We start from the raw sequence: 14,591 nt of genomic DNA, 5'->3' as shown, positions 1-14,591 counted from the left end.
ATCCAGATGATCGAGTTTTCAGTAACAAGATCAGCTTGGCTTTTAACCCTTTGTGTCATTGATCTTTTGCATTTATGGCGTTTTTAAACAGCATTGTCTGCCAGCTGAGCTGGTTTAGAAACTATGACAAAGACATTGGCCATAAATAGTAAAAATATACATTTTTAATTCAGCTTAAAGCTCACAGTATGTATGTATATATGTATGTATGTGTGTGTGTGTGCTATGTGTGTGTAAATGCTCCATGTGCCTGCACACCTTAGATGCAGTGCGAACAAAACCTTTGACCTGAATTTACATTTTGATGAATAATTCCTCCTCTCAGCCACTCCTGCTGAGTGACTGAGAGGGTTTCTATTCATAAACTGTTAATGATTGCTAGTTTTGATTTAAAAGCTAAATTTGGGTGTAAAGCTAAAGTAGGTAAAGTAGGTTGGTTGACTCCACAGCTCAAACTGAGTGTATACTGTATAGTCTCTCATTATAGGGTCTCATTCAGGGTTTGAAAACTATCAAATGTGAAGCAAGTCTCCTTGTAGTCGTTGTTGTTGACCAGACAATTTTCAGTTGGTTTAATTTATTTGTCATACTGTCTGAAATCTTTGCTTTAAAGATGAGATGGGTCAGGCTGAAAATGAGGCTGTCTGTGTGACTTCAGCATTAACATGTTGTAATGAACCTGCAGACCCCAATAAGAGAAACAAAGCTCACACAGTTTGTGTTTAAGTTTTAAAGTTGCTGTTGTGAATAATTTCCTTTACGATCTTGAATGAAATGAGCAGAAATCTAGATGTGTAACTTAAAATGATTTGCTCCTTCTGCTGCTCTCAGGGCACCCGAGAGACTCAGTAATGAATATTATGATTAAGGCTGAGGACAGAGGACAAAAGTTCATTGTGTAAGTGTGTGTTTGTGTGTGTTTGTAAAGCTTATTGGCTCTGTTTCCCAGCTTGATGTGAGACTGCAGCCACCTACTCCTCAGTGAATACTGTGAATGTCTTTTCTTTCCAACAGCACCCAGGGGACCAATTTATGGAATAATGCTATTACTCCTGACAGCGTCTGGCTGTTTTACTATTTCACTTCAAAAGCAGTTTTCTTTTTTCAGCAATGTGCTGTGCAATGTATCTGTATCAGACTAAAATATCCTCAAGCAATAATTGGATAGATTGCCATTAAATTTTGTACAGGCAGTTTGTTTTGATTTGGTGATCATCTGACTTTTCCTCTAGAGCCACATCAGTGTAACATTTGGTTTCAAGTGAAATGTCTCAAAACAATTATTCATATGAACAATTTGGATTATCCTCTAAGTTCATCCTAACACCATCAGATCAAAAATGTCATTTTGTCCAGTACTTTTGGTTTATGACCAAATATACCTGCAAAACTAATGACATGACCCATCAGTCTCAGCTGTACTTTGTCTTTAGTGCTATGAGTATGTCAGCATTTCTGTTTCACAAGTACTTGCAACAGATACTGTACCTGACGAAGAGCCATTTTGGAATCACTCTATCTAAGAAAAAGCTTTTTTTTAATTCTACAGTAGTTTGAGTCCTTGTGAAACAGAAACTCAGCACCTGGACATAAAATATGTGCTAGTGTTTTGTACATTGATAGCTTTTACTAGCATAACTGTAGACTCTGTAGCACCAGAATCAGTAGGCCCACAACGTTAGGCACATTGCTGTGGTTTGAACATCATTTCAGTTCTAACTATCATATTGCTCATTGTCTCTGCTTCTTCCTCTCTCAGCACTGGGACATCACTCAGACAAAGATCCGCGTCATCTCCACTCTGATGTTTGTGTTGTTTGGCTGCCTGCTGTTTGTGGCGCTCCCAGCAGCCATCTTTAAACACATTGAGGGTTGGTCTGCGCTGGAGTCCCTCTACTTTGTGGTCATCACACTAACCACCATAGGATTTGGAGACTTTGTGGCAGGTACATACACAAAGCCATGGATTTAATACCAACACAGACACTTTAAATCGTTCTGCCTCTGCATCATGCCTGTATATCTCATCAGGCAGATTGTTTTGGATTCTACTGGATGTATCACAGTCATTGTCTCTGTCTGCCTCTGTCTCTAGGTGGTTCAGAAATAGAGTACTTAGATTACTATAAACCAGTTGTATGGTTCTGGATTCTGGTGGGGCTAGCCTACTTTGCTGCCATCCTCAGCATGATAGGAGACTGGCTCAGAGTCATCTCTAAGAGGACGAAAGAAGAGGTATGAGACTGATGGTTTCATTTACTACTTCATTGACTTCTTATGTAACTGCTTTGTCACTTTTTCTTTTTCTCTCTGTATACCTGTTTATCTGTTGGTGCTCCCACCTTCTGTATCTCTCTGTCTCTTCCCTTGACGTCACTCCTTTAGCATAGTGACACACAGGTTATTCTTGCTGTCCTGTTACAGTGCCATGTCCCCACCTCAACTTTTGCCCTCTGCTTAACTTCATTTCAATGATAAGACTGTTTTCTAATCCAATCGACTGTCTGCCATCCAAACACATAAACACAGTCGTAGACAATTACTGTGAGCATCTCCAGAGAGAGAGTGAAAGAGGTGATTTGCACAACCTGTGATGATGTTCTTATTAAAAAATGTATCTATAGTGGTGCTCAGAATATATGAAAATGAAAAGGAACATTATTAAGTGCCCTTAATTGAAAAACCTGAAGATTACCCTCCAGAATCATCCAGTCCACTCATTTGTTTTAGATTTCACTGGTGTTTGAGTTTTGGTTGTAGGTTAGAGTGGATAAAGATTTGGTCATCCATTTTAGCCAGTTCTTAACTAATAAATATATTCTCATATAAGAGTTTCAGGGAACAAGACTTTTATGTTTGACAAGAACATGATGACATGACATGGCGTACCCATTAGATAAACATGATTAGTTGAATGATACTGGTTTGCAACTGCAGCTCTTCTGGTGATTCATGATGCAGTGTGTGTGTTTGTGTGTTCACTAATGCTCCCCATGGGTTCTCATGCTGAAGTCCTGCTGTAAACGCCATAATATTACTGACCTGTAAATTAGTGTGTGTTATTATTATCAGGTACTGTGATATAGTGATATTCTATAGTTAGAAGTAGAGGCAGTATTTGAGGTGTGTGAGCGCAGTGTTCTTTTTTGCCCTGAAGTGATTGATACCAGAATGGCTCTGAGGCTGCTCAAGTCCCCATTTGTTGAGCTAGTAGGATAAAACTGAAGCATGTTAATTAAGGCACTAAGGCATTAAGGCACATAAATATCCTGGTTAAACGAGGCAGAGGTTCACTTCTTTCCTTCAACTGCTTTTTCTCTTCTGTCTGTATCTGTGCCCGTCTGTCAGTGTTTTATTAACTTCCACTTATTTAGATTTTGAGAGAAGTGGATTTACTTAGTGTAGAATTTATTAATTAATGAAACACTGGAGGACTTGGCTGTATGCATTAGTAGTAATTGGTCTGCCCTGCCATTAAGTGGCATGATACTGCGTTGTAACATATGTTTAGAACATAGAGTTTTCTCTCACTGTGATTAAGTTCTAATGTTACTTGTACATGGAAATGGTTTTTTTTACTGTCAGAGGCAAAAACCTTTTTGTAATCAACCTCATAGATTCACTGTCTAATCTGCGATCTGATACGTAGATCTGTCCCTACAGACAAAGTCCTAAACAATGTTTTGGTCAATTCTTATTGACAGATTCCGTGGCCTCATGTCAGACTAAATATATCGAGAAAATTGTCTGTCTGGTGTAGCAGAGTGAAACTGTTGATATCAGATTCTGTGGTTTTCTGAAGACAGACAAATTGATCTGAAAATTAGACTCAGTGTGACAGCACAGTTAGTTCTCAGAGAATGTAAGTTAATTTTTTATATTCAAATATTTCAGCTTCAGGAGCCAGATAAGAAATGTGGCAGCTAACATCATGCTCTGTTCACAGACACACAGTCCCACATATTATAGCTATTTTTCTTATTTTAAAGTGTACTCAGCTGTGTGTGTGTGTGTGCATAGCAGATGAATACCGTGTACAGTCCTATGTAGATGCAGATACATTAATGTAATTCAGTTGACTTCCTGGTCAGTGACCTCTTTACTCTACATTTTAGTCTTTCTCTCTCACTCTGTATTTTCTCTTTTAAAGGCTAAACACAAAACCCTATGTCCTGCAAATACTGACTGCCTCTAAAAGAAGTTATACAGATCATTATGCATGCATAACATGGAGTTATATAAAAAAAGAAGAAAGGCATAAAGTGATTTGGTCATTGACTGGCAACTCTTGTCAGATTGTCCTTGAATGCACCATGTTTTCTGTCACAGTTTGAATGGAAGTGCATTGACACATGGAGATAATATATAGTAACTTTGTCAAAGTTGGAAAACTGTCCACTGTGATGGAAAATTTCAACAAAGCTTAAAGTCCTCTGAATGGAAGTTAATAGCTGAAGCCCAGAAGGTGGCTGGAAAATGTTTATTAATGCACATTGCTGCAGACCATTGTTGTTAACAGCCATGCTCACATAAAAAAGGTCCTTTAAAGGTTATTTCCTAATGCTGTTCCTTGTGTTCTCTTCTACTCTATTTGTCCTCTTCTTTATTTCTCTCTATTTTATTTAATTCTATATTTAAGCCATATAACTGACACTGTCATCAAAACAGGCAACAGTGCATGCTGTCCATGTGTATCCCTTTTGTATATCTACTTACTTCACTCTGTCTCTCTCCTTGCAGGTGGGAGAGATCCGAGCTCATGCTGCAGAGTGGACAGCTAACGTCTCAGCCGAGTTCAAAGAAACTCGGCGACGTGTGAGCGTTGAGATCTACGATAAGTTCCAACGCGCCACCTCAATTAAACGCAAACTGTCCTCTGAGCTGGGATTCAACCCCGCCCCTGAGCTCACTGTGCCCAAGAGGAACGTGGCGGTCAATTTCAACGATGAACGGGACAAGAACGAGAGGGAGGCCGGGCTGCAAGGCCTCATGACACCTCTGACTAGAAACGGAGGTTTGTTCATGAATGGTTTGGACCCAGAGAGAGGAGATATCTTAGTCATTGAACACCTCTAGTAGAGAGCGGACAGTCAACACCTTCTTAAGATCTTTCTGAGGTCATTTGTCCTCATTGGTGGCACCAGTGCTGAAAGGAGAGATGCTTGACCAAAGTAATAATCAGAATGTGGTACTTTTGTGACCCCAGCAGGGATATCTTCACCCCTCTACAGAGACATAAGCCTAAAGAACACGTGACAACAGATGTTTGACACTTTTCTCTCACTTCAACACCCTCATACCGCCAGTGAAACAAAGAGCAAGAAGAACATACAAAACATGAGTTGATCTTGTGTAAAATTGCATTTCTTTATTTTCTTCCCACCATTCAAACATGCTTTACATGAGAGTTGTGACTCTGTTGACCTCAAACTGGAGGGTTTGTAACTTCTGACCAGAGCTGATAATTCAAAGATTTCGACCACTGTGGTTTCCAGTGGCCAACATGTGAGTCCTTTACTCTTCTCTTTAGATCTCTTTATAATGTTGTCATCTCACAGAAGACATCAATGGATGATCTTTGCCACCGACTCTTCTTTGTTTTAGAGAAGAGGAAGAAGGTGGATGCAGTTCGAAGTGGTCAATGTGTGTCTCTCTGACTCTGGATGTAGAAAGATTTGCCAAACCATTGCTGTGCCTTAAACTCTTTACTTTGCCAAACCAAGGCCAAGCACAACACACCGTCAGGTGGACCACTGAGTTAACAAGTGTTTATACTTATTTACGTGTTATCACTAACAATTTAGTTTACTTCAACTGAGGAAAAAAGTGTTTTTATATACCCAATGCTGTTGGTTTACATCATGGATAGTATGTATAAGGTTTACATCCAGTCAAACGAAACTGAATCAGTTGTTAACACTCATAATGTTCTGCTGGCCTGGATCCACATGTTCATCCAATACTTTGTGCTTTCTATAATAATATAATTTGTATGGCTCAGTGGATGACGTAGATTGTTGCAGACTTGACTGACTTGTTTTATATGCTGGAAGCAGAGAATGTTTCTGTAGCAGTCACATATGAATGATACAGTGCCCCTTTGAGCCATTGAAATGTTCATTTATGTGAACTGCATTTCACTGAACGGGATTCACAGATTTGCACACTGACAGGTCCTGAAAATGTCAATGTTACAGTACAAGAATAAATTCAGTTTTAATGCCCAGCTTTCACACACGCACACGTACACACAATGGGGGTTTTCTTCCACGTGTGTAAGCCTGCCGTTGAAAATGCACTTTGATTTAACAGCCTTTGAACGTAACAACATGCTATAGCTTCCGCAGCGAACCAGTCCATCCAATCAGAAGGCTTCGATTGTGTTGCTATGTGGCATTGATGACAACTACGCGGTTTAACACACAAACCTTTCTCTTTAAGCAAGAATGTAACCCTTAGATTATTACCCACATACACAAGGAGTGTATGTATGCGTACAGGACCAATTTATATACATGTATCTGACGGCTAGATTAGGTTGACACCAATCTAGTGAATGTAACGACAAAGAAAACTTAGTCTGTGGTGCAGCTTGTACTTTTGTACCAATGATATACTGAGACCAGCAGGTGAAAATCCTCATGAGAATCAGAAAACTTGTTATATTAATCTAAAATAAAAAATCTAAAATCTAAAATAAAAAAAGATAAATTTCCAATTATTTTATCTTTTTTCAGTCCTAATTGTGAGAAATGATTCTTTTAATTCTAAAGGATGTCCTAACAAGCCCCACTGGACATCCAGATTGACTGATAGAAAGATGGGATACAGATGTTTTGACTTTAACTGTAGCAGTCTGTATGGTTCAGTACTAACACTGGATGGAAACAGTAGTGGTATTACACTGTGTAGTGGCTGGTTGTTCTGCCTTTGCCTTCTCTCTTTGCTATTCAGTTTGTTAGCAAACAGATGACATTGTTACATGATCATCTTATTTAGCTGAGCTAAAATGAAACTTACTCTTCATTTTCCGCTAATGTGCTAGATATGTTAATGATTTTTATGATGATGATCATGGAAACTGTATTTTTCTAAACTGTATGTTTGTAGAGTGTTTCTTCTTTTGGGAGAACGCATTATAATAATAATGTCTGTAGAGCTTATTGAAACACAATGTAACAGAGATTTTTTTAACAATATATGACTTGAAAATATACTAGATTTCAATTCTTTGTCTGTTTGCTGTGTTATTTTAAAGTGCTCAATGTTCACTGTTGGTTCTGTTCATCCAGAAGAAGAATATGTGTCAAATGAGTCATTTTTGTACAGCCATCCTCACAAAATAAGCTTCTAATCTCGTCCATCTCCACAAAGCAAAACTCCATAGATGCTGAATTACATCATAGTAGCAGTGAAATAGAACACTGCTCAAATACTGCAGCATGTAGAGTTGTGACGGTTTACTCGATGTGTAAGTGCTGGATTTAATGGTAGCATTCAAGAAATTTAGACAGTAACATACAATAACACTGATGGGTAAGATCAGAGGTTATACCTGTAACCACATGTGGGTGGAGCAGATGTGAATTTGGCAATCAAATACCAAGTCGACATAATGTGCTAGATCTCTACCCATCTTTATTGCTTGAGTCACTGGCTGCACCACCTTTTTTTTACTGTATAACATTTCACAATGAACACTAACCAATTGACCAGAAACACATGATTTTACTCAAGTTCTTATTCGAGCTATCTTAATCACTCATTACATTGTCTTTATCATAAGACACAATGTTCTTCTCCTGACCTTTCTATGACAAATAACCTCATATGACAGTCTAATGATAATCCTTTGTGTTACAACAAACTACTTGAATTCAATTACCAAAAAACGTAAAACAATTAATTATACACAACATACACGAGGCATTTGTATTCATAATACAGAAAGCATTTGAGCAACAGCAGAATCATAGGAACATAGGAAACATCTGAGACCCCTTGTCTTCTCTCAGTAGAGACGGAGGACTTTCTCCTAGCTTTTGTTGCTGAAAAAAACCTGAATGGAAGAACCAATCCAAAGTCTTAAGGGTGGTGACATTCAGAAGTTATGTGATTGCAAACACAAACATTGCTGTTATACATACATAATACATAATCTGTACCATAACGATGCTTGGGACATCCATTTTCAACACTTTAAAAAGCTCTCTCTTTATTTTAGATTCAGTGTAACTTACACTATATCCTCCATTGTCCATTGCATAGAGATGCAATAAAGACCAATAAAGAGACGTCAATAAGTCCACTTAGAAATCAGAGAAACACACATAACTCCGGAGCTTCATAAAGTTTTTAAGTTTTCTTTCATGTCAAAGCTGTTGCGTTATAGTTGCCTGTATACTTTGTGTACATTGCAAACAGGAATCAGAATCAGAATAGAATCAGCCAAGTAAGTTTTTACACTAACAATGAATTTGTCTTGGTGCATTGGTGCATAAAATATAAAAATCACACAAGAATAAATTACTTTTTAAAATATAAATAAATAAGAAGTGCAAATAGCTAATTCAGCACACTTTTAATGGTGCCAATTTGCAAAAATGTAAACAAATGTAGGCTAACTAACTCACTGACTTATGTCAACATACTACAGTGTCAGACTTTAAATAACCCTGATTTGAGGTCAATCTGATGATTATGTAAAGAACGATAAAAACCTCTATTTAACAGCTATTCAGTAGGCTATATGACATCTGTGTTCTTGTTACCACACAAAGACCCCTAAAATATATTTTCTCAATCTGCTTCTTACTGTGAGTGATGAGGTCCAACATGAAGTTAGACCATCTTCATAATTCCTTTTGATAAAGGTGATATCACACACTTCTGAGCACAAATCAGGATTTACCAACATTTTAATTAAATGTCAGGACAGTTGGAGGACTGTCGAATGTTAAAATATTAATAAATGATAACTAAATATGTTTTTTTAACACCTTAACTTTGTATGTTTCATATTTAGTCATTAATATTTTAAGTCATAGAGAATAATTAATAACATTTAATCTTAACTTTTCAATGGTTTTAAAATTTCCCCCAGATGTGTAATGACCATAACTGTGCTTTATTAAATATTTGGAAGAACATTAATCAGTATCTTCTCTCACACAGTTCACAGGCAGTGATCCACTGAGTGATCATTAGTGTTTAAACTTCCTGGATGATAGAGTGGTCTGATTGTGACTGGCCAGTGGTAGCAGGTCTTATGATGCGTGAGGTAAAGTTATCAAAGCAGGAAGTACAGACCAGAATCAACAGCTCACAGTCAGACAGATACAGTACACTGGCTCATTTCACCATGATATTTCATCCATTGTAAGAGCCCATCTAGCCAGCCGAGGCACTGGTTATGGTTTAATTAAAAGTATAAATTACTTAACCCATAATTTATTGAACATAAGCCACTTGCAATTGTAGCAGTAAGATTTATTCTGTTATTGTAAGATCTAAAACATGGGACCATTTTTCAGTTCATAGTTTGTGTCAGTATGTTCCCTACAGGTCCAATTACAAGATTAACATTTTAGAAAAGGCTGACATTTGCAAATCCTCCATTTATTAAAAAAGTCTTTATAGTTTGATATTTTACAGAAAGCTCTCAAGCAGCTTTATGGAGCAGAGTGCTGATATTGTGTATCAAGCATTCTGTATCCTTCAACACAAGTCTTTGAAAGTAATTTCCCTGAGGGAAGTTAATGTTTCAAAACAGTGTAATTACAGAACTCAGATGAACTGAAGCATCCAGACGCTTTTATGTTGATTTAATTCTAACAGTTTCTATTTTTAGTTGTGCGATTCTTTGCTGGAAAGGTTCTGTGTGCTGTTAAAAGCCTGGGGACTCTGGTTATTAAGAATAGCTCATTCTCTGTATGTGTAAGTTAAGATTATATCTCCATCCAAGAGGAGACAGTTAGTGCAGGGAGGCAATACAATACAGTAGCTTCAGTGTGAAGTCAAGCCAACATGGGCAGGAGATCAGGCAGAGTTCTTCCTCTATGCTATACTATTAATATGCACTTGTGAGAATTCTTCAACCAAGCCATTTATTCATTTATTTATTTATTGTTTTTTATCCTGAGATCTTTTCTCTCAACCTCTTTCTAGTGGTTTCCACCATTACTGTCTCTTCTCACAGAGGACTCAGACATATTGGCAGGTCGCCCATGACAGCAGCCAGACAAACACAACTTCAACGGGACATGTGCTTCATTTAACCTACTGCAGATGCCCGTGTCGGTGTGGCTTTAAGCACGCCAACGCATCACATGCACACCTTACGAAAACTAAAAAGATCAGAAGAAACCAGACCTACTGTGTGGTGCCGGTTTTCATATTTCTTTTTAGATTCTGTTATGTTTGCCTGTCATGAATGCCTGCCTGCTTTAAAAGGGGCACCAATTTTCATTTTGCGAGTCATGAGTACTGCTCAGCCTGTGAAATGGTATGAAGTTTTCCATGACTCTGAGGGAGCTTTGTGAATCAAGAGAAAATGACTTCACGTGCATCTTGGTTGCATGGAGCTTGAAAGAGTTTACCAGATAGGGTTAGTGTAACAAAAGACTGAGACATGTTGCAATTTGAACAATTTTGGAGCTCAATATAAAATACTGTGCACACAATCTGAAGTTACAGATCCAAACCCAAATACCACAGTCTAATAAGAGAACCTTTATAAGCTTTAATTACTGGTTAATAAAGAATTTACCAATGAGTTAAAAGCCGTTCATAAGAAAAACATTTAAATCTGTCAAACAGTCTACCAGGTGAAATTAACACACAACTAGGCAACCCATATCTCTTATTAATGGATAATAGTTTATCTATAAAGCCTTAATGAATGAGTTATTAAGAATTAAGCTTATAAGCACTTTGGTGCTTAATGGTGACTCATCTGATGCATTACTCCGTCCATTTACACCTCACTCACAGTAAAAAGATACATAATTACAGATTATGTAAGTTCATTTTTAAAGTCGCTCAAATGCACCAGCATTGGTTCAACTCTTTGTCTCTTTCCCCTCCGTCCTGTTCATACAAAACTGGTCGACACTTCCTGTCAGTGACTCTCCACTGGCCCTGAGAACTGATGCTTACATAGTGTTGCCGGATGAAGAATGGGACAAATCATGCATACAGCAGGGGGATCGACGGTCAGTCAGTCTGTCGGTTAGTTTTAAAGACAGACACACACACACATGCATACACAAACACACACTCTCCAGTCTGAGTGCCAGTGATAACATAGCTCAGTGGACCCATCTCCTCATTTCCGTGTCCTCTTCCAGAGTTGGTTCTGGCACTGCAGCTTCCGCTAGCAGCTCCAGCCAGAGACATCAGAGCAGGCCTGTATCCACTCTGAGGTGTGTGACTGTGTCGTCTCCTCTCTGTTCCCATAACCCAGCATGCCCGGCTGCCCCCTCACCCACTGCCCAGCAGGGAGAGAATAAATGAATATGAATCTAGACCAGGTGAATGTAAAATCTGCCTCAGAAGAACAAGAGGTCAATAGGTCGGCACACATCAATACTTCTAATGCTGACAGCTAAGAACTAAGACTAAGAAGATCAATGTTATTGATCCAAAGCAGACACATTGTAAAGGTTCACCCACACAAATCTCACTAATTATTTTTGACATTTCACATCAGCCACCGTTCTCATGTGTTTGTATTGTCACACACAGTCGGCATGAAGGACACTTAATGATAGAAGCTGTGGGAGTCTGCAATTTGCTTTCAATTAAAAAGTGGAGAGCAGACATCGGGTTTGTTCAGGTCCCTCCATTAGAAGAGGGACAATGTTATATTTAATGCTGATTCAGGTATCTGTGTTACTATTTTCAGTTCAGTTGTATATAAATGTTTTTTGCGGTTTCAAATGCAGCAGCTGCAATTACAATTAAGCTGCCACGTTGTACAGTAGTTGTTGCTGATGCAGCAGTCCTCAGACCACTCATCAGTTTAATATTGCAGTCTAATGAAGCCAAACATAATCACCATATAATTACCATACTTCAACATGAGGAAATTCATTAGTTTCCCACTGATCTCCTGTAAAATTACAGAATACTTGCTTGTGTCCTTTGTGATCAAATTCTAATTAAGTGTGCTTTGAAACTTGGAGTCTGAATCAAGAGCTTCATTATAATATTGAAAAGGCTGAGAGCCGCTGGGGTTTCCTCACCAACTCCTGCTGGTGATTTACCTTGCTGCCTTTAACTCAGATGTAAGGTGGACTAGAAGGAGCTCATTGTGGTCTGACGTCCTGCGGGGCATGAAGTAAATAAAGGTGGACTGGTAGTTTCATGCTGCATCGATGAAATGTACTCAACTTTTTATCTCAATAAAATCCAAATGGATAGCATCCCTTATTTTCTGTGAAGCAAACATGTTTGTTGTATTTATATGTCAGATAAAGGCATTTCAAAGTCTAGCTGGCGTTGTGAAAAATAACCAAAAACATTCTGACCAAACCTAATGTGCTGTTTCATACCTCACATATTCAATTACACAGTAGCTTGAGCTTAATTTCTGCTGCTTTTCAGTTTACAACTTTTACTAGGAATTAGAGATTAGAGATTTTTTTTTGCTCCTCTGACCAATAAAACTTCTTTAACCTGAGGTGCATCTTGTACTGATAAACACTCACCACTCACATCCGACATCTTTTCTCCATATGGCTCAGGTTCTCCACCCTGTGGTGGCTGAGTGTATTTTGTACAACAGCTGGACACGTGCATAGTCTGACATAACAGATCAGATTATAGTATCAAAGACAAAACACCCACGGGTGACAAAGACACCACACAAGTTAAGAAGCAGTTAAAAAGATTTAGTAAAAAAAGGCAATTTTTAACTATTTAGTGTCTATTTACAATCAATAACACGGAACTATAGTGAAATAAAAACAGAAACTGGTTTAGCACTTGTTGCAAAGATTAGGAAGAATGAAAAGAGTCAAATCAAACAATAAGATTTGTTTTCGTGACTGAAAAATATTTAGAAATATGAAAGAGTCAGAGCAGAAAATCTACAAAATCTTAGCTGCCATTAGCAAACAAGTGATATGTTAAGACTAATAAATGGATAAAGCATAGCTGTTATTACTGTATACATCATCTTCTATGTACAAAGACATTTCTCACACACCAGGAACACAAGAACAGTATAAAAAAAAAAGTACAACCAGTGAATCAGTGGTAAAGAGATGAAGACAGAAGAACAAACAACCGGTGGGTTTCATTCATCCTAAAACAATGAGGAAAAACGTGTATCTGACATTTCAAAGGCGACGAGTTTAATTAAAAATTGCCTAAAAACAGAGCATAATAAAAAGTAGTGTAGAAGAAAATCCACACTTGGGTAGTTTCCTCTCCTGTTTAATGTGCCTCATTATCTTACTTGTGATGTGATTGCCTTTATTTCTCATGACTCTCAGCTACCAACAGAGAGAACGGGACAGAATAAACAAAATGAAGTGACACACACACACACACACACACACACAGAGAGCCCCCTTCCCCGAAAAAGAAAGAAAGAAAAAGGTGCAAGTGTTAAAACCCTTTAACGTGGATGTTACCTTTACTACTACTACATAGTTCAATGTGTCTTTTTTGAAAAGTGGAGTATTAATCTTTTGTGTATCTATGAGTGTGTGTACGTGTATATTTCTACAAATAAATCACAAGTGCAAGACTCTCTCTCTCTCTCTGTGTGTGTGTGTGTATACACTGATCTACTGAACGTGACAGTTTTCTTGTTGCGTTTGCTGTTTCTCTTTCTGACACGTAGCTTTCTCCTCGCCACTCGGGGAAAGACACGTCCTGCTGGAGCTGTTGGCGGAGGGACTCTGGAGGAGAATGGGCCCCAAAACCTGTGGAGGAAGAGCAGGATAAGATGGATGACAAGATGAAGAGAGAACGAGTGAAAGAGTAAATACACAACAAAAGGAGAAAGTGGATCATTTTGGAATTAAATAACGAAGTTAATTTGGCAGCAACATTTCAGTATAAGTGAACACAATGTAAAGACAGTCAAACAGGGAACTGTGGGACATTCTTTCCTGTTGACCTCTTTAACCTGAAACCTCTTCATCCTCTGAATCACCCCTGGTTCACTTCAGCTGACCTGACGCAGTTAGAAGCTGACCTGGACTGACTAAAAGCTGAGAGGGGTCAGGATATCCTGTAGACATATTAGGGGCCCGGCGCTTTAACGACCACATACACGCTGACCTGGAAAGTTGGCGGAAATTGTGAACTCTTTGACTCTACTGAGTAGTCTCCAAAGGTTCCTCCAGATATCCACAGATGAACTATATCACTGCCTTTATGTCGATCTTGCTTGGGTATTTTCAGCCAGTGTGGAAATTAAAAGGTAATTCTACATTATATTTTATAGTTATATTAATATTACTTCTCATGTAATGTTTCACTGTGTAATGATTGTATTGCAGCAACAAATGATTTGCTGTTCTGAAGAGTTATTTGTGTTGACATGCAAGCGTACCAAATAAAGTGGCCACAGAGTG

At 38.2% G+C, this 14,591-nt stretch overlaps 2 protein-coding genes across 2 annotated transcripts in view; one reads left to right on the top strand and one right to left on the bottom strand.

Annotated features, from left to right (window-relative positions):
* The window catches only part of LOC118321069 (potassium channel subfamily K member 2-like), a 10,846-nt gene extending 5,770 nt beyond the window's left edge, over positions 1-5,076 (top strand). The window contains exons 7-9 of the mRNA XM_035652256.1: positions 1,760-1,946; positions 2,096-2,235; positions 4,741-5,076. Coding sequence (XP_035508149.1) covers positions 1,760-1,946; positions 2,096-2,235; positions 4,741-5,076 — 663 coding nt within the window. The remainder of the gene's footprint in view (positions 1-1,759; positions 1,947-2,095; positions 2,236-4,740) is intronic.
* A 7,828-nt stretch (positions 5,077-12,904) lies between these two features.
* Positions 12,905-14,591, bottom strand: part of cenpf (centromere protein F) — a gene marked incomplete in the record, with an annotated part of 17,302 nt that continues 15,615 nt past the window's right edge. Inside the window, 1 exon segment of the mRNA XM_035652485.1 lies at positions 12,905-13,934. Coding sequence (XP_035508378.1) covers positions 13,797-13,934 — 138 coding nt within the window.

The sequence above is a fragment of the Morone saxatilis genome, unplaced genomic scaffold, assembly GCF_004916995.1.
Source record: "Morone saxatilis isolate NCDOM2014 unplaced genomic scaffold, NCSU_SB_2.0 Contig11, whole genome shotgun sequence".
Taxonomy (NCBI): domain Eukaryota; kingdom Metazoa; phylum Chordata; class Actinopteri; family Moronidae; genus Morone; species Morone saxatilis.
The sequence above is the reverse complement of the archived record's forward strand: the minus strand, read 5'-3'. Positions and strand labels throughout refer to the sequence as shown.